The sequence below is a fragment of the Anolis carolinensis genome, chromosome 3 (genome assembly GCF_035594765.1).
Source record: "Anolis carolinensis isolate JA03-04 chromosome 3, rAnoCar3.1.pri, whole genome shotgun sequence".
Taxonomy (NCBI): domain Eukaryota; kingdom Metazoa; phylum Chordata; class Lepidosauria; order Squamata; family Dactyloidae; genus Anolis; species Anolis carolinensis.
The window spans coordinates 87,558,100-87,579,355 of NC_085843.1; the positions used below are offsets into that span (position 1 = coordinate 87,558,100).

At 36.2% G+C, this 21,256-nt stretch overlaps 1 protein-coding gene across 6 annotated transcripts in view; it reads left to right on the top strand.

Annotated features, from left to right (window-relative positions):
* The window catches only part of cfap47 (cilia and flagella associated protein 47), a 411,656-nt gene that overhangs the window by 348,602 nt on the left and 41,798 nt on the right, over positions 1-21,256 (top strand). For 5 of the 6 annotated variants that reach the window (XM_003218926.3, XM_062977171.1, XM_062977172.1 and 2 more), the window contains 3 exons: positions 8,109-8,268; positions 9,807-9,904; positions 13,636-13,785. The exons of the other annotated variant lie outside the window; for it this stretch is intronic. In XM_003218926.3, coding sequence (XP_003218974.3) covers positions 8,109-8,268; positions 9,807-9,904; positions 13,636-13,785 — 408 coding nt within the window. The remainder of the gene's footprint in view (positions 1-8,108; positions 8,269-9,806; positions 9,905-13,635; positions 13,786-21,256) is intronic. 6 annotated transcript variants of the gene reach the window in all.

Consider the following 21,256-nt stretch of genomic DNA (forward strand, 5'->3'; position numbering starts at 1 on the left):
CTTGGGGGGAGGGAGTTTCTGGACCACAGGAAGACCTCGCACCCACCTCACCACTTGGGAACGCTGGGGGCCATGGCTGGGGCTGAAAACCCCGGAGAAGTGAAGTGGAGAGGGAAGGGTAAGAGGGGAAGGGGGTGGGGGGAAGAAGGTGGGGAACAAAGGGTTGGTAAGGGTCAAGGGAGCACAGGGATCCGAGCCACAAGAAAAGAAAATATATTTAATGGTAATGTTGTCTAGTAAATTGAAAATATTAACACTGAATACAAGAGGACTTGGGACGGTGGTTAAAAGAAGGAGAATAGAAGCGTTACTGAGGAAAGAAGAAGCAAATGTGATCTGTTTGCAGGAGACCCACCAGGGTAAACCAGGAACAAATGAGCTGGAATCGAAATGGATTAGAAACTATGAAAAATCATATGGAACATCAAAATCCAGAGGGGTGGCAACAATAATTGCAAAAAAATGTAATTTGGTAATAAATAAAGTAGTGAAAAACGATAAAGGCAGATATATAATAATGTATGCCGAATTGGGGGAGGACAAATATGTATTAATAAATGTATATGCACCAAATGTAACACAACAATAATTTTATGAAAAGGTATTCGATCAGAAAAGTAATTTTCATGAACAATATATAATATTTGGAGGGAACTGTAATTGTATGGATTATAAAAAGGATAAAACTACACAAAAAATGGAAAGGAAATACAGTGAATTAACGGAGTTAAGCAAAGTGATGAATAAATGGCAATTAAAGGATGTATGGAGAGTGATAAAGGGTGATGAGAGGAAATATTACTCAACTGTACATAAAGTATATACTAGAATTTATTACATTTTTGTTTCTAAAAACATGTTAATTGTTGAATGAGGATATTGGGAATATTAAGGTGTCTGATCATGCTATGGTGTCAACTGAAATTATTTTAAAATGCAATTATGATCAGATGAGAAGATGGAGATTAAATACGAAAATTTTGAATTACAAAGAAATAGTGGATAGAATAAAAATGGAATGGCAAGAAGTTTGGGAATTGAATGACAGGGAAGTATCAAAAGGTACATTATGGGATGCAATGAAATTGGTGGCAAGAGGGTTGTGTAGAAAAGAAACAATAAACTTGAAAAGACGGCAAGAAGAAAGGAAAAGGAAACTGGAGAAAGCAATAGGAGAGTTGGAAAAGGAATACGTAATAAAGAAAAATATACAAATATATACAAAGCTAAGGGCAAAGAAAGAGGAACTGGATAAAATGGAAATAGAGGAGGTACAAGAAAATTTAATATACTTAAGAAGGGAATTTTTTGAATTCAGTAACAAGAATTACAAGCTGTTAGCCAATTCCACACAAAAAAAGAAAACGGAAACTACTATAAATATGATAAAAGATAAAACAGATAAAATATGTAGAGCGATGAAAGAAAAATTAAAAATATTTCAGGAGTTTTATAGTGACTTATCAGACAAAAGCTGGTTGTACTGAGGAAATTAGGAAATGTGTGGAAGAAAACTGGGAGTGTAAACTGGAAGAAAAAGATAAGGAGTTACTGGAACAATCTATTAAGAGGAAGGAAATAGAAGACATTATTAAAAAATTTAAAAGCTGAGAAGGCTCCAGGTATGGATGGACTAGGAACAGAATATTATAAAAGTTTTAGTGAAATATTAATACCAAAATTGTTAGAATTGTATAATGGAATAATGAAAGGAGAGCAAATTCCGGAATTGTGGAGAATGTCACTTATAGTATTGATACCAAAGCCAGACAAGGATTTAACGAATCCAGGGTCATATAAGCCCACATCATTAGTAAATCAGGATGCAAAAATATTATCAGCTATAATAGCTATCAGATTAAACAAATGTATGTATAAATATATAAAAATGGACCAATGTGGATTTGTAAAAGGAAGACAAATGTCAAACTTGATAGGGAGAGTAATAAATAAAATATGGAGGGCTCAAAGGGAAGAGATAAAAGTAGGGATATTAGCATTAGACATATTTAAAGCTTTTGATTGTGTGGAATAGCAGACATTAAGGGAAATTATGAATAAATTTGGAATGGGAAGTAGGATAAAAGGATTAATAGAACAATATTATTCAAAAAATTCAGCAATAGTAGTGATTAATGATGGAGTGACTAAAGAAATTGAAGTGACAAGGGGAACAAGACAGGGGTGCCCTTTATCGCCAATATTGTTCACTATGGTGATTGAACTATTCGCAAATGTACTTAGGAAAAATATAAATCTGGAGGGAGTAGGAACAAAGGCAAAACAAAAATTAAGCTTATTTGCTGATGATACATTGTTATGTATAAAAATATGGTGGATAAAATGGATAGGATAAAATATTATTTAGAAACATTTGGAAGGACAATAGGTTTACAAATAAATAAATCAGAAATGATGCTGTTGAATTTCACAAAAATAGAAGAAAATGATTTTATAGAACAGAGCAAGATGGGAATTAGAATTAAGAATAAATTAAAATATTTGGGAATAATTATAACCAAGGATTTAAAAGAAATGGAAGAGGAAAATGTAATAGCGTTAAGGGATAAGGATAAAAAGCAATTATTAGAATATGAAAATTTTAATTGATCATGGTTTGGGAAAATTGCATTAATAAAAATGAAAATACTTCCAATGATAAATTTTATATTTAGAATGCTACCACTCCAAATTACGGAAAAAGAATTGAACAAATGGCAGCTAATGATAAACAATTATTGTAATGGTAATAAGAGAAACAGGATAAACAAACAATTATGGTACAGACCACGAAAAGAAGGAGGTTTAGCACTCCCAAATATAAAACAATATTATGAAGCTAATAGATTAAGACTGGTTATTAAAGGAATGACAAACAAGGATGATATAGAATGGTTAAAAATAGATTTCGAAAATGTAGAGGAAGAAATACAGAACATATTTTTAAGGATTTTACAAGAAAAGAAATCAGGGAAGTTGGAAACCCAATGTTAAAGAATGTATTAGACATATGGATTAAATATAAGAAAACGTTAATACCGGAGGGTTCAAGAATAATTCCAGTTATAATGGAAAGTAAAGTCCCCAAAATTTACAAAATATAATGGATAAAGTATTAAGGGGAAAAAACCTAGACAAAATAGGGGACTGGACTAAGAGTGGAATGAAGAAGGAAAAGATAATCGAGGAATTTGGGGAAATAAAATTGACATGGTTCCATGGTGTTCAGCTAGAGCAATGGTATAAGAATTGGGTAAAAAATAATAAAGAGGGGAAGGAACCTAACCAATTTGAACAAATAATACAAAATGGAAGGGATACGGATGATTATAAAAAATTGAAAGGTGTAACTGGTAGAATCTATAGGATATTGTGTAGAATAAAAGAAGGAGAGAGAAAAAATACCACTCTTAAGGAAATATGGGAGGAGGAGTTAGAGATGAAAATAAATGAAATGGAGTGGTCACAATTGTGGAAACAAAGGCATTTGAAAAATTTATCAGTACGAGTCAAAGAAAATTATTATAAGATAATTTGGAAATGGTATTTAACGCCGTTAAAATTGTCAAACATTAATAAAAACCATCCAAAAATTGCTGGATAGGCTGTCAGGAAGTGGGAACATATATACATATGTGGTGGCATTGTAAATATGTAAGGAAATTTTGGTATAAAATATTTAAAGAGATAGAAGATATAATGAACATCAAATTGGAAAGAAGCCCTGGTATTGCATTATTATCAATTTATACTAACAATAAGATGGATAAAAGAAAAAAGAAAAAGAAGCAATAGCAAATGTATTGACAATAGTAAGATTGCTTATAGCAAGGAACGGGAGAAAAGTAATATATGTTCAGATTGAAGAATGGTATAAGGAAGTATGGAAATTGGCAATAAATGATAAGCTAACATGCAAATTAAAAATTAAAAGAGGGATATGGAAAAAATGATTTTGAGGATGTATGGGGGAAATTTATTGAGAAAGGACTCCAAAAAAGGGATGGAGGGCTACCACCTCAGGAAGAAATGAGATTTTGGTTAGACAATACATAAGAAGTGACTCGGGGTGGGAGGGGGGATACACAGTGGTGAAGAAATATAGATGGACAAATGTTAACATTGTAGTAGATATAAATCAACAGTAGATATAAAAGACTAATGCAAGTATTGCATGATACATTATATATCTGCTATGTGATAAAAGTAATTATTGTATGAAATTTTTTAAATTCAACAAAAACTATTTTTAAAAAAAAGAAGAATCATATACAGTAGAGTCTCAGTTAACCGAGCCCCGGTTAACCAAGTCTCCGTATCATCCAAGGCGCCTCCGGGGGTGGCCCTCCCTCTCCCTCTCCTTCTCTCGAGTCAAGGGAGCTCGACAGAAGGAGAGGGAGAAGGAGGAGGAAGCGCTCCGGAAGCACCCCGCCTCTCCCTCTCCTTCTCTCGAGTGAAGGGAGCTCGAGACAAGGAGAGGGAGAGGTAGGAGGAAGCATCCCGAAAGTGTCCCACAATCACTTCAGCAGCAGCGCTCGTGGGCTGCTTCCCTGGGCCGAGCCCTCGCCCCTTGGAAAGCACCCCATGAGCACTGCTAGGCAGAAGCGCTCATGGGCTGCTTCCCGAGGGGCGAGGGCTCACTGAGGGACATCTCCCTGGATCTCCGTCAGCCAGGCCGTTGCTGGAGGAAAGAGTTTCCTCAAGCAAGGGCCTGGCCAAAGAAAACCTAAAGCACAGATCTCCTTCGGCCAGGCCCTTGCTGGAGGAAAGGGCCTGGCCAAGGGAGATCTGTGCCATTGGTTTTCCTCAGCCAGGCCCTTGCTGGAGGAAACTCTTTCCTCCAGCAACGGCCTGGCCGAGGGAGATCCGGGGAGATGTCCCTCGGCGAGCCCTCGCTTTATCCGAGGTGTTCGGTTATCTGAGATTGGGCCCGCCCCTTTATCTTGGATAACCGAGACTCTACTATAATAATAGAGTTGGAAAAGACCACATGGGCCATCTAGTCAAAGCCCCTGCCATATGATGAGTCCATATTATGAACCAAAAGTGCATCACTACACATTTTAATTTTCATGTGTATGTTTCGCTATTTCCACTTAAAGAATAAGAGTTAGAAATGGGAAGACTGTATTAGCCTTATCAATAGTTTAGTAGTTTAGAGTTAAAAGAAATCCAAACAATCCTGGAGATAAGATTGGGGGAGAAGAAGCTTAAATACTTGGGAGTTTATTTCCCAACAAATCTAAATAATATAATACAAATAAATTACAATCAATTATGGAAACAAATTAATAAACAAATTAGAAATTGGAATAAACGGAATTGGAACTTACAAACAAGATCAAAATAGTCAAGCTAGACAGACAAAGTAGACCCCCAAAAGGAATATTAGATAATAAAAAAACAGATATATATGGAAAAGTTATAATAAATTTAAATAAAAATGGTATAACAAAGATAGGGGATCTTATAAATTCAGATGGAACAACAAATGACTGGGAGTAGTTATCAGACAAATGTGGGTCAAGAAATTGGTTGTTATGGTATGGAATGTCACAAAAGATTGCAGAGTGGAAGAAGAAGGAAGGTCCCAAGACAGATTTAAATCAAATATTACAATGAAAAACTGAGAAAGAGAAAGAAATTATGGGATTTATATATAACAAATTAATAAATAGATAACAATACAATTTGAAATCCAACCTGTTAAAAGTATGGAAAGAAGAATTAATGGTAATAAGAAGTACACAGTACTGTGGATAAATTCAATTAAAAAAAACTTAAACATTTAAACGATCTTAACAGATTAGAGAGATGGGCTGAAACTAACAAAATGAAGTTCAACACAGACAAATGCAAGATACTCCCCTTAGGCAGAAGAAATGAAATGCAAAGATACAGAATGGGGGATGCCTGGCTCAACAGCAGTACATGTGAAAAAGATCTTGGAGTCCTTGTGGACAACAAGTTAAACATGAGCCAGCAATGTGATGCGGTGGCAAAAAAGCCAATGGGATTTTGGCCTGCATAAATAGGAGTATAGTGTCTAGATCCAGAGAAGTCATGCTACACCTTATTCTGCCTTGGTCAGTGTTGCCAAGTTTCTCTCCAAGGTAACGAGGATAAGAAAAAATCCTGTATTAGAATCAGATTGAATCTTACTTTGTACTGTATATAGTTGCAGTGTCTTTACCCTTGTTCATATGCATCTAGAATTGCACTCGACCTGTTTTTAAGTGATCTTATCAGTTTATGAATCTGCTGTGCACTTTTTCTGCAGAGCAAATTGGGTCTTTGGACTGTAATAAAGATGGTTGATGATATGGGATGAAGATCTGAGGCCAAATGAGAAAGAGTAGTGAGGAAGAAAAATAATGGTCTGCCCATGAATAAAATGGCATAGGGGAGGAATTATTTTGTTTTGACCTCATCAACCCTGGGCTTTAGAGAATCACAAGCCCCCATCTCACCCCACTCTGTTGATATATACATCTTTATGGTGAGGTACATTGTGAGTCTTTAAAAAATTATTTGGGTTTATATTGTAAAATTATTATTTCAGGTGAGCTGCAATACATTTTATATAACTCTGTAATACATTTATTATTGGTTACAGAATGCTAGATACTTGGAAACTAGAATAAATCACTTTCCTCAGTGTAACCTACTACTCATCTTCAACTTTTGGTTTTTCTTTCAAGTGATTAAGCTTTTTGTCTCATGCTTTGCTTCAGTGGGTCATAAACTCTGATCGGTGTGGTAAGGATTGAGCTGTTAGACCTAAAAGGCCCAATTAATTAAATTCATGAACACCCTACTTCCTCCCCTCTTGTTTTTGTCCTCTATTCTTTCACTCTTTTGATTCTGTATTTCACATACCCTGTTTTACAGAGCATTGCACACTTTGATATGCTGGATATATTTGACACTGAAGTCATTGCTATTTCTGTCTTTTTAAAATATATATTCCTTTTCTTCTTTTCTCTCTTTTTAAAGATCTACCCAGAATTAGATCTCATTGAACTTAATGAGCAAAGCATGCATACTACCATTATATTTAAAGATCATGTTTCTTGATAGAGAGTGGATAGACAAAGAGGATGCATTGATTTGATTGTGCAGAAATAATGTTCTGCATATGCTCAGAGGCATTTAATATATTTCTGATCATTTTTTATTCACTGGCTGATCTTTGCAGCTAGCCAGTTTTTGCTGGCTATACCCTCTTTCTCAAATTAATACACCATTCCTTAATAATCTTTAACATATTGGTGGCTGCTGGGAACTGGGAATCTATGGGAACTTTTTACACTACAACCCAAAGTTTAAGAACTTGATTTGGAAAAATGGCAAAAAGAGAGCAATTTCACCTGTTTGTGACCCCATCTGTTTCTCTTGGCACACGAGAGATCCTATTTTTTTCTAAATGGGAAGAGAACCAAAACTAGATTTCTGGATGGCTTTGTGCTTTACCAAATGAGGATGATGATGAGGATGATGATGATGATGATAGTAATTATTTGTATCCCTTTTCTCAGATTTGGACTTGGAGCTGCTTACAATTAAAAAGACATTAAAAGATACGAAAAGTAAAACACAATTAAATAGGTTGGCAGAAGGAATTCATACACAAGAGCACTTTTGGAAGTCTTAATGTCAGTAGGTGCCCCTAGCTTCAACAGTGATACATCATACTATTATTTGTAAATCCCATCACCTTTTCTGGAAAATCATGTATCCGGTAATGGATTAATATCCACAAACAACAACCAGGAACTGCCTTATTAATATTTGTACTCCCTGGTTCTGGAATGCAAAGCACTGGAGAGTTCTATCTGAAGGAATACCAGTAGGCACAATTTATTTTGATTTGGATTAGAAATAATATATGTGTACTATAAATATTCTCCGAAAAAGTAATATTTTTATCTCTGTGATCAAATGTTGGTATTTCTATTAACATTGGGAGGTGAGAGAATATACTTGTGATACCAAGTCTATTTTGTTGTCTGTTTAAACTGCTAAATTGTTTATATATGACTAGCAACTTTATGGCAGGATAGTGACAAATAATTTGTTTAAATATTAAAATGACTTATTTTTTAAAGGAATCCTTTTGCCTCAGAAAAGCAAGTTGGATATACCAGTACTGTTTGCACCTTATGCCATGAAACTGTATGAAGCTGTGCTTGTTGTTAAAGTTGTGAAAACAGATGGCGGAACATGGTTTTATGATGATACCATTGAATTAAGCAAAATATTAAACAGGTAATTATTGTAAACACTGCACATATATTGATTTGAAGTGAAAATTATGTCTTGTTTGAGTTCATGATTTTAGACTTTTTGGTATAAGCAGAGGAAGAGAAAAGACGCTCCAATCTAATTTTGCCTGAAGTTTCCGTTAGCTCCCCATAGCTACTATACCACTCAAATAATAATTTTAGGTGAGTGAAAATCACCCACAAATCTTGCAAAGTGCTGCCTAGTATGGTTTTATTTCTGAAATAACATCTTAAATAACATGTCCTTGTACTTTGGCAAAAACTACCAATATTTGGCTGAGAAACTGAAGAGAGAACTAAAGTGACTTTTCAAACGTCTCTCTTAGAAAATGAGAATGGCATTGGCAACATACTCTGATACTCTATCGTCATTGAAGTTTGAACCTGCATGTCATAGAGCTATTTAGTTGCTTGTGCTGATTGAGTTAAGACAAAACTGGTAGTTCCTGGGAATTAAAAAGAGATTTGAAAAAGTATTTCTTCTATGAAAAGTCATTTGCTAAAGAAAACAGAGGAAAGGGAGGAAGGAGGGATTCCCTTCACAGATCAGAACTGACAGATTTTTTTTAAAGGCAACCTAACTTCAATGGTAGTAGACAAGTCTTAGATACTACATATTTTACTGCCTTATTATTGCTTTTAATGATTAATTATACTACCACTATCACTCTTATTAAAGCTCAATACATTCATTTCTGATTAAAGTGAGGTTTAAAAAATTGGGAGGATTTTTTAAAGATTAAAAAAATCTCCAAGCAAACTTCTAGAGCAACCTAGTGCCCACCCCATCTTACTGATGTCGCCATACTCAATACACAGTATTTAAATATTGGTACATATGCTGTCTTTCTTAGATTTTAGTGGGTACTGGGTACATAATATCTTTAGGACTAGAACTGACAGGCATAGCTCTATTACTTTAGAATATGAGACTTGTGTACAGAATTTTCCGACCTATTCAAAGATTTTCTGTATGCAAATAGATCTTGTAGCATCTTAGAGACTAACTGTGAGAACTGAACATCTTAGGGTGCATCTACACTGTAGAATGAATGTAGTTTGGCACCTTTTTAATTGCCATGGCTCAATGCTATGGAGTCATGGGAGTTATAGTATTACGAGGTCTTTAGCCTTCTTTGCCAAAGAGTATTTGTTCCTCACCAAACTACAACACCTATGATTCCGTAACATTGAGCATGGCAGTTAAAGTAGTGTCAAGCTGCATTAATTCTACAGTATAGATACACCCTTAGTCTACGAAAGCTTGTGTTCTCTTAGACCATGTGTACACTGACTGGTAAATCCAGGGCAAGTCTGGAGCAGAAATACTCTGGACTGGTCCCAGAGGCAACCACGCACATCTTCCTAAAATTTGCTGTAGTCCAGCTGGACTGAAACGGCATCTTCCTATTGGATTGTCACTTCTCCTTCCATGTCATCGTCACTGCTCTTAGATCAATATTGATTCCATGAATTTTTCAGAATGATCATATTAATGTATCTATTACTTACACCTCTCAGCAAAACTGTAATAATCAAAGATGAAGAAATCTTGGGTTTCCGCTGGATCTATCCAATTCATGGAATCCCTGAAGCACCTCCTTATAAATCTACACCAGGTAATGTGAACAGTGAATTACAATGAAAATAAATAAATAGATTCTGATTTGTGCTTCTGTCTGCCACAACACACCGTCCACACCTATCTTATTGCACTTTCTTCATTTGTTAGTCACAGCAAGAGTAGACCAATTTAATTAATTGGTGTTGACTTACCATGTTCTCATTGATTCAGTAGGTTTACTCTTGGTGGTGTGAAATTTGTAGATCATAGCTACTTAACTACTGTACTCATCCTTCTGAAATTATGCAGAATTTTTACCTGGGGAGTCTTTAAATGTGCATATGAAGTGATATACACTGGGAAGGAAACAATACTCGCCACAAACACTTACAGTAAATACTGCACTTATCACCCTGAAATTGTACAGAATTCCTATCTAAGCTCCTCACTATTTTTATGTCATTCTTACACAATTGCCTTTAATAAATTGGAGTCTTGTATTGATTTCTTGACCATGTTCAAAAGAAGATACAAAGATCTGGGTTTCTGAATAAAAAATCAGATATAGACTTGAGTTGTAACAGATGGGTTCCTCAGTTCCAGCTGAAGTAGTCTGTTTGCTATTTTCCAAATCAAAACCCAAACCAATCTTGAAGTTGATCCACTTTCCTTAGTCTCAATTTATTTCAACTTGTAGATGGTATGTCAAATATTTCCTTTTCTAATATAAGCTTTTATATTTTAGTTTAAGCATAACCGCAGAATTAATTTTGTTTATTCATTGGGCAACTATTAAGAACATTGAATTTATAAACTAATAGTCTCATAAAACACACTGTGTGGGTTGATAAGGGCACTTCAAAATGTGCTAGTCAATTATATACAAATGTTTTCATCAAGGATTGAAAAGGTATAGTCTTCCATAGTGGTCTTGATATAATTGACTGATTAAAGAATGAAATTATTGCATTTAATGAAAATAGGTATGACTTTAATAGGCTTTGTTCAGATTTGTAAAGGACTTTTGGTTGGAAGAAAAATATCAATGAGATGTTCATTATTTGTATTGTCGAAGGCTTTTGCAGCCAAAATCACTGGGTGTTGTGTGGTTTCCAGGCTGAATGGCCGTGTTCTAGCAGCATTTTCTCCTGATGTTTCATCTGCGTCTGTGATCATTTGAAGATGCTAGCTGCAGATGCAGGCAAAATGTCAGGAGAAAATGCTGCTATACATTACTACAGCCCGGAAACCACACAACACTCCCCCCCCCCCGCTAATTATTTCATTCTATTAATTTACACTTAAATTCATTAAGGTTGTAGCACTACAATTTTCTTTCTTTCCTTTTTACATAACATGGCACCCGCATCAAGTACTAGATGCCTCTTTATATACTGTATACTGTATTACTTAGATAATTACACAGAATGACGACAGTACATGTCAAAAGTCAGACACCAATTAGAGAGCAAAACAGAGTTTATTCAAGAAATAGCCCAAAAAATAGTCACAAACATAAAAGATGGCTTAAAACACTTAACTCTGTGTTGTTAAGCAGTCCAAACAAAAATATGTCAAAAAGTACGCTTTAACAAATAAACTGGATTATTCAAGTAAATAATCCAGATTAAACTAAAGGTTCTTCAATTCGACTCAAAATGTTCTGAGTTGGCTTGGAATAAGTAGCCAAAACAAAGCAAAGACTTGGAAACTCCCAAAAAGCTCCCCAAAGTCCCAAACTAGCAATACAAACCTAAAACTCCAAACGGGAACCCAAACTGGGCAAAGGAGCTCTCCACTGAGAGCAAATAGTAAACAAACTGGAAGGCTGGTGCGAAAGGAGAAAGCGGCTCCAAGCCGCTGCGGAGGCCAGCACCAAGCCGAGGAATTAAAGGGGCAGAGCAAGGAGACGTCAAACCGGTCTGGAGTCAAAGCAGGAGGAGCAGCAATAATCCGCTTCAAAAGTGCAGGCAACACCAGGAGCTCAAGGAACGAAGCGAAGAGACGTCGTCAGGTCGGTCCAGGGTCAGGAAAGGAGGCAGCGACAGGGTCGGGAGGCAAGCCAGAAGTCGAGAGCCGTAGGTAGACACAAATTAGAGAGCGATGCCGAGTAGCGTTTAGGAGCGGAGGCAGAAGCAGAGTCGAGTTCCAGTCCAAGGTCCAGGGGTTGTAGTCATCAATTCAAGGTTCATAAAGCGGGATGGCACAGAGAGCCAAGGCAACGGAGGCAACAGCAGCTAATGCAAAATAGTAATAACAGTGCAGTCCAGGAAAACCCACACAGTTCCAGCCCTCTGTTGCAGAACAATCCAGGTTAACTTACATCTGAAGCAAAGTCCCAGTCCAGTCTTCAATAACACGTACAGGAGTCCCAGTGGCGCCCAGCAACACCTTGCCACACGCAAAGTAAAGTGGCTAAGCATTACCAATTTATCCCAATCCCCCTGGGCGTCCAAACACCAACGCCCAAAGAGTAGGTGTCCCAATTCCTTAATCCGAATCAGAACTCCACATAGCTAACGCTCGTGGATCGGGTGTCCCGAATTCTTCATCAGAATCCCAATCAACCTGCCCACGCCCAGCTCCATGCACACCTGAGGATACATCCTCACTCCTCCAAGCAGACCAAGTGGAGTCTGCTTCTGAAGATACCCAAGTTTCCCCAGTGTCAGCAGTATCCATGGGCCCCGATTCCTCCCCAGGTATCTCCGGTGCCCGTGCCCAGTCAGTGCCCACTTCTTAAGCCATCACCTGTTCCCCAGAATCCATTTCTTCCACAGACCCCCCATCTGAATCTTCCTCAGAAGACTCCCCATCGAGATCCCTAATTCTCTTTCTGTGCAAATCCTCCAACGAGCCCTCCTCGCGAGGGTTTTTCCTTCCTCTCCTGATCCCACCACTATCATTCACAGTCTCCGAAGGCGCAGTCACAACAGTACAGAATCTATTTCTTCTCATCTAGGAAAATGCACATGGGTGTTTTGAAAGTGAATATAAATTTGTCCTACAATATATACCTGAAACTTCATAGTTTCACCATGCATAGAATGTGACACCTATTCTGATAGTAATACAGATTAATCTGGAATATAACTTCTTATGTAAATTTATGGAATGTTCTGGTGCATTAACAAGTAACTTTTAATAGAGCAGTGGGGAGAATGTAAAAAAATATAAATTCCATGTGGATTTTTTTTCTGTTTATAGATTGTAATATCTTTTTATTGATTATCTGATAATGTTTTTATCTGTGTATAATTATAATGCATGTGAGTATGGAAGTAGCTTTATCAAGCCTGCGCTCTACAGGCTATTTCACAAAGATGAGAAATATTCAGATCACTAACTTTCATGTATACCTTAGTACAGTAAGAGAATCTGGTGTATTTTAGCAAATTACAATAAATTAGCCTATATTATCCCAACACTCTTCACTGTCTACTTGGATGTGAAGCAAGCATGCTTATGCCTAATTGGGTTTCTTGATGTTACAGAAAGACCTCTAATGGGGTTCCTGCAATATGGATAGACCATTGTAAATTAGAGCAGGAAATCTTAATCCCTGTTGAAACAGCAACACATTCTAATTCAGATGGGAAAAAAATGAAAACAGGCTTTGTCAGATATTGATCAGAGCAGCAGCACCACTGCCACTGAGAATGTGTTGTCTCATAATAATACCAAAATATTTAGCAACTGGCTAAATTATACAGGATCTTGTGACATGAATTTCTGCTAATCTTTCTGAAAATTGTCAAAAGTTAGTTAAAACAATTTTTTTCCTAGCTGTTGTAAGCTGCCAAGCCCGTAGTAGATTAGAGGAAAGAGTGGAAGTGATATTGACTGGAGTGGTTCCTGAAGCATCTGGATCCCACATAAGCCAAGATTCTGTAACTAAGAGCAATACCATTTATGATGGCATTCAAGTGACTGAAGGTAAGTGGAGATAGAATTAGAAATTATTTATCCTTACATCAAATAATTGCAAATACAATTTATTCTAGATATCACTAGAAATTTGTCCATTATCTGCTCAGGAAAATTGGTGGAAAATGCTATTAAAGATAAAATAAAATATGAAATAAATAGGACAGATCCTGCTTTAAAAAAGTTGTCTACTCCAAAGGTATGTATTAGGGCTGTGCAAATTTTTTGTTAGTTGTTGTAAGTTGGATCAAATTCGTTAAATTCATACTTACAATGTGACATTTGACACGTGGGCATGGCCCATGCCAAAAATATAAGAATCCAAACTTACCTAAAACTTTATTGTTTTAATTTTGTAAACCCCTGAAGCCTACCAAAGTCAGTCTCATATTCACCTCAAGGAAACAAAGCAAAGCCAGAAAGGCTGCCATTCCTCTGTAAATTAATGGCCCCTCACCATTAGGAGAGGGAAGCAGCAGGGGGAAAGCAGAATTTGCTGGGAAAGAAACTGAGAAAGCACAGAATTCTGGGAAATGTAGTTTGGGAAAGTGAGGAGCCTTATGCCAGAGAATTCAAAAGGCTGTGTCCTAAACCACATTTCCCAAAATTATGTTCAGCATCAGAAAGCCCCAATCAGGATAGGGGAGAGATTTGTCCTTCTGTAGCAGCAGCCAGCCAGAGTGCCAATAAATAGTTGAATCTGCAAAGAGGAGGACTGACTGATACTTCTAGTAAGTAAATATCTGTGCTGGGCTGGGAAGAAATTCCTAAATAGAAGTTCTATTAGTTAATATGAGAGACATTAAATGAGATAGCTGTTGTGGCTTTTTAAAAAAAGTTTCTGTCAAAACTTGTGTATGAATATTTCTGAACATTGCAGGGAATGATCCCCCCTTATCCTGTATCATTGTATAGAAAACTCAAGGAAATAGCTCTTTTAGTTTTATTTTTTTAAAATGCTGTTTATAAAAAAATTGAAAATTTCCCAAAAGCCCATGGATAAGTGAAGTGTTCTGAAACTTGATGGGCTAGCAGTGGTAAATGTGTTCTACTATTGTAGCAAGTTTCACCCCAATAGCTATAAAAATGAGGGAGAAAGGAGTCCCTGAAGTTTCCCCCACTTGCACAATTACTATAACGAAAAAGTAATCAAATTTTGTTACTCTCATTATAGTAACAAAATTTTCACAAGCTATACTTTAGAAACAAAACGCCAGTGCCACCTAATTTTGTAATGAGTTTTGAAACATTTTTTCATCAATTGCACAGCCCTATTATGTATATGTTCTGACTTGCTATCACAATTTTGTGAGGGGAGTTGGCATGGGTCCTTGATCCAGGAGAGTAGTGACCATTGTCTCTCAGGAATTGAAAAAATTATGGGGCCTCCTTTTGGGACTTAGTGGGTGTGGTATGGAGCCAGTCTTGTCCAGCTTGGGGTGATGATTTTTCTGTACCCCTGGTGATTGAGAGATTACACTGAGGCTGTGTCCAGATGGACTTTTTCATGGGATCCTGCATTGTGCATGAGGTGCAGACTCATTGATCATTGAGAAGGTCATTTGTTTGATATCTGGATCAACACCCATGTGCGTGCCAACCCTATCCACATCCATCTATATATATAAATGAGTGATGGCATCACGGCGACCCACAAAACAACAAAACTACAGGCCCCCCAACCTCAAAATTTGACAACACAACCCATCATCCATGCCTCTAGGTTGATACAACAAAAAGAAAAGTAAAGTCCTAATTAGAGGGAGAGCAATAATTGTTTTTATCCAATTGCTGCCACTTAGAAGGCTAAGCTTCGCCCACTTGGTCTCCTAGCAACCCACTCAGCCCAGTGTTAATAAAAGAATAAAAAATAAAATAAATACAAATAATACAATAAAAATAATTAAAAACACTAAAAAAATTAATACAATAAAATACTATAACAAAATAACTAAAAATAATACAACAAAATAATAAAATATAATAAATAAAAAAGATAAGTTACAATAAAATTAATTTTAAAAATACAAATAACGTCAAATAAAAATTCCACAACAACTTTTAACCAATACCACCACCACTTTGCCACAGCAACGCGTGGCTGGGCACAGCTAGTAACCAAATAAAATTGGAGGACTATTCTTTCTAAGTGTACTCATTGAATTATTTCTTTCTCTGAACATGCAATATACTTTTAATATTATTTGAGAATATCAACAAATGTTGGTGAGGGTAATTTAGTAGAAGATGTTTTGGGACTTCTGAAAGATTTTTGATGAATTATGCCACCAACATTCATGAAATCAAATAAATCATAATTAGAAGGAGAACTTATCATGGTTATATAACAGAAAGCAAACAATAAATGTAACTTCTTGCAGTGGACAGATGTAAATACTGTGGTCTGCAGAAATCTATTTAAGATTGATTTGTTGAAATTATAGGTATTTTAATTTGTTTGTTATCTGGAGTTAGGGGTAAATAGTGAAGTGATCTTGATTCCTGATAACACAAAATTATTTAGGCTAGTTAAAGCAAAAGCCAATTATGAAGAACTTCACAAAGATTTCTCTAAATGGATAAAACATTGACAAACATTATTTGGTCTAAGCAAGTGTAAAATCATACACTTTGTTGCAAAACTCCGAGTCTTACATATACATTGATGGGATCTGAGTTGGATGTGTGATGAAGAAAAAGATCTTGGGATATTGGGGGGTATTGAATTGAAAATGTTGGCAAATATGTTTATGCTCTGAGAAACATCAATTCTATTGGTGACATAATTAGAAGGGAAAACAGAGATAAAATGGCCAGTATTTTACTATTGTTGTACAAATATGTGGCATAACCATATGGAACACCTTACAGGCAGTCTCTGAATTACAAACATCCAACTTACAAACAATTCATAGTTAAGAATGGGATGAGAAATTCACTCCTGAAAGAGTTATCATGGGAAAAAGGTGTCTCCAGTGAAACTGTATTATCAATCCTTGTTTCTACAACAAGCCAAATGTTTCAAAATCCAATTATCACAGGGGTAGAAAGTGAGGCAAAATCTTCTGAACAGGGGCACAGACAGCAAACCAAACATCACAGGGGTGTTAACTCTTCCTTATGCTCCCCAAAGCGCTCTCTCTCTCTCTCTCTCTATATATATATATATATATATATATATGTGTGTGTGTGTGTGTGTGTGTGTGTGTGTGTGTGTGTGTGCGTGTGTGTGTGTGTATCTGTATCTGTATCTGTGAGTGTCTGTTGGAGTTGCACTTAAAAATGTACCTGTTCTGAATTCAATGTAAGAACAAACCTGCAAAATCTATCTTGTTTGTAACTTGGGAACTGCCTGTAGTGGTATTCACCCTTTTAATAGTGTTTTATTTATAAAAGTATTTTTTTAAAATATGGGGTTTTCATTGGTATATATCAGGGGTCCTCAGTCTTTTTCTACTGCGGAGCACTTTTAGAAGGAAAAGTTTATTATGGAGCCCCTCCCCCAATTGTTTACATATTATATATTATATTATATTAGATATTAATATTATATATTATATTATGTATAATGTATATCTATCAGGCACAGATAAACTTTTTTGACTTATTGTGTCAGATGGGTCAGGCCAGTGGCAGACAGATGGAGAGTGTTTGTGTGAACTAACTGAAAAAAATGAACAAATTCACATGAACACTGCATATATCTCCTTTATAATCTATATAAAGAAGAAAAGAACAATACAATATTTAAAATGAATAACAATTTTAACCACAAAAGCTTAATAGTATTCCAGTGGAAGACTCCAGGGGTTATCCAGTCTTTCTGCCATCTAGTAAAATCACAACCAAAGCACCCCCAACAAATGTCTACCCAGTCTTTGTAACACAACAACAACAACAACAACAACAACAACAACAACAACAGCAATCCCAGGGGCCATCCATGTTCAACCCCCTTCAACCCCCTTCAACAATAGCAATCCCAGGGGCCATCCATGTTCAACCCCCTTCAAGGCCATCCATGTTCAACCCCCTTCAAGGAGCAAGGAATGTGAGGGCAAAAGGATCTGGGCAGTGAGGTAAGCGAGGAAAAAAGGCTTTTGCTGGCAAGGGAGTTGGGGCAAAGGCTTTTTGGCAGTATGGGAAGCAAGGAAAGGAGCTTTTGGTGACAGGGAAGACAGGTGAAAAAGGCTTTTGATGATAAGGGAGGCAGGGAAAAAAGGCTTTTGGTGGCAAGGAAAGTGAGGAACAAAGATTTGGCGGCAAGAAGAGGGAGGCAAGGGGAGGGAGAAGAACAGGGGCCCTCAGTATGCTTTGTGGAGCCCAAAGGGCTCCATGGAGCACACTTTAAGAACCGCTGCTATATACATTAAATCTTACTTACTTAACTTTTTAAAAGAATAATGTGTTCTGTTCATTAATATGTTCATTGTTCATTCACAATGCATGGTTTTTATATATGCTTTTAGGATAGAGGCAGTGCATCATCCAGGTTCTTATTAGGTTTTTTGAGACCTTGAATTGGTCTTGAACTGACACATATCTTCTACACTATTTAATGTCTAGTCAGGTAATGTATGCTCCCAGTTTGAGTCAAATAGTCCCTTTTTCTTGATCTATAAAAATCTTTGTGTGGGACTGTGTGATACTAAAAGGTTTGTGTCATATCAGAGACAATGATTTCTTTTATTTCTTTCTACTTTATAAAACAAAGTTATTTTGGTTTAATATTCAGATATGTATTATAGAAATAATTTTTGGCAATCATTTAATCAGTTATCACAAATTTATTACAGTATTTCATCTATTAATAAATACTACTATTAACAATATTTATGATACATCTAAAATCAGATCATTTTGAAATATTCCAATTGCTGATATATGTCTCTTAAAATATTTTGTGATTATTAACAATAGATTATTTTATGTATTGCTAGACACTGATTATAGTAGAATAAAGCAATTAATGTGGTAAAAAGTTACCTTGGCCTCAGAAATAGACATCTTTAAAACTTTTTCAAACACACTAGATCATTTTCCCTTGTTAAATATAGTTGCACACAGGAATGCAGAAAGAATTCACATAGAATAGTGGTTTTAGTTTTTCTCACACTACAAATAAATATGCAAAAATAAATAGCTTGGAGGAACCAAGTTTAAACCTTCCCCAAATTTCCAGTGGGTTTGCTGTACAGCAACCAGTTTTTATACCCAAAGATAAATGACAATAATTATAGGGTGTTCACATTTAAATAACCTCCACTGCTGTTCAGTATTTCAATTATTCAGACATGAATAACATTTTGAGATATGAAACTTTCCTTGCATGCTGTACAAGAGTTTCTCATCCAGGGCTGATAGTATGATTTGAAATTCAACGAAGTATTACTAACTAATTACAAAATCCTAACATTAAGTGTTAGGCCTCTGTGGTGCATATGAGTACCATGCAGACTCCAAACCATTTCAAGATGTTCACATATAATCACCTGCACAGTGAAATCACTACCTTCTCTGCCAGTTTTACACTAACCTAAGTAGGCAGTGTAGATGTGCCCTTTCTTAAACCCCTTCTACATTGCTATATAATTCAGATTATCAAAGCAAATAATCCTCATTATCTATTTTGAATTGGATTATCTTAGTCTACACTGGCCTATAATCCAGTTCAAAGCAGATAACCTGGATTTTAAATGGCAGTGTGGAAGAGGCCTCAATGAAATATGATGACCTAGAATTAAAGGTTTAGGATCAATCATTCAAGGTTTCAGAAGCAAGTAATATTTGATAGATACTTTAAAACATTTCTTTTTGGAATTATTTTGAGTTGTTTTTGTATTTTTGAAGTATAATTTTGTAAAATAATGGCCAGAAGTCAGGTTCAGACTTTCTGTATCAATGACTTGGAGTTACACATCCCCTGCAAACCCATATTCAGAGGTCTTACACAGACATAATTGTGGCAATTTTTGCCATAACTACCAAAGCTATTTTTTTGGTAATTCCCAAGAATGTTTCTGCTCCAACAACCTGCAATTTCAAAAAACCATCAAATGTTTCATTGCACTCCTCAAATATCCGATAAGGGCAATATGGGCTATTTCGCCACATTGTCAGATATATCTGGAACAAGAAAAGCTGAAGGAGTGAAAATACTTTGGAATTTAGCAAAATGGATGACAGCACCCCCTCTAGGGTACTGTGGGATATTTGGAGGGAAACAAAATGTTAAGAGTGTAGTGCAATGGGAGTACAGCAATTCTGGAAGGGCAATATAACTTCCTGAACCTTTGATTATTGTTGACCTCACTTATAGGCAACTGGATGATTGAAAGTGAACATAATGTTTTGTGAATGCTGTCATTTCTTTTTAGGAATTTTAGTATCCAATTAAATAGGTGTTGACTCAATAGGATTGGAACTGAGCAGGATGCTATGACATTTCTCCTTGTCTGGGCATTCCATGTCTCCTCAATAGTGAGTGGAAAACCCCTTTTTCCATATTAAGAAAAAAGGATAATTGCTTCCCTGATTTTTATACCCTTTTAGTGACCTGTTCTCATTTCTTCAGGTAAAATGTAGAGTTTTGGAATCAAGATGCTATGGAAACAAATAGTAGAATAATATGCTTCCTTTGCAACAAGTTTATGAAAAAGAATAACATTTTAATTTTCAAATCAATTTGGGAAGCATATACAAGAATCAAGTGCATACGCTTTAGGACATTTAAATTTGGCTAACAAATGAGCTATAAATACTCAAAACCCAGTCTCAGATACATCCCTTTCACAGCTATAGAATGATTTGAATTCTCTACTTAAAACTGTGAATCAATACTTACAATGCAAAAGCTGCCTAGCCAGTTTTGCAGCTCACAGAGGGCTGCCACAGGTTCTGTTGCAGCAAAAACAGAATGACTCGGAGGGAAGCAGAGTCTTGTTTGCCAACAGTATTATGTCTGCTGGAAGCAGAAATCTGCAGGATGCATACTGCTAATGGACCATCTTTTTGTTGCATTTTTTTGGGCAGTGGCATTACGGGAATAATATTGTTCACATAAATTTTATTATTAGCCTTGACTAGAGCAGTGGTTCCCAACCTTTGGGCCTCCAGGTGTTTTGGACTTCAACTCCCAGAAATCTCAGCCAGCTTACCAGCTGTTAGGAACTGTGGGAGGTGAAGTCCAAAACACCTGGAGGCACAAAGTCTGGGAAACACTGGACTAGAGTCTTAACATTGAATTACATGGATTTACCTATTGGGTGAGCCATTTGATTTAATGGGTCTGCTCTAGTTCATGAAATTTCTTGCTAGAAACAGGATAGTGCAGCCCCCAGTAGGTTGTGTGTGTGTGTGGAATGCAGTTTCCCCCCTCATTTGCTATAAAGATCCCTACCCGAGACAAATGAAATCATACAATTGAAATGATAGGCCTTCCTTTAAATATATTTCTGGCCTTGTTTCCCAATTTAGACCA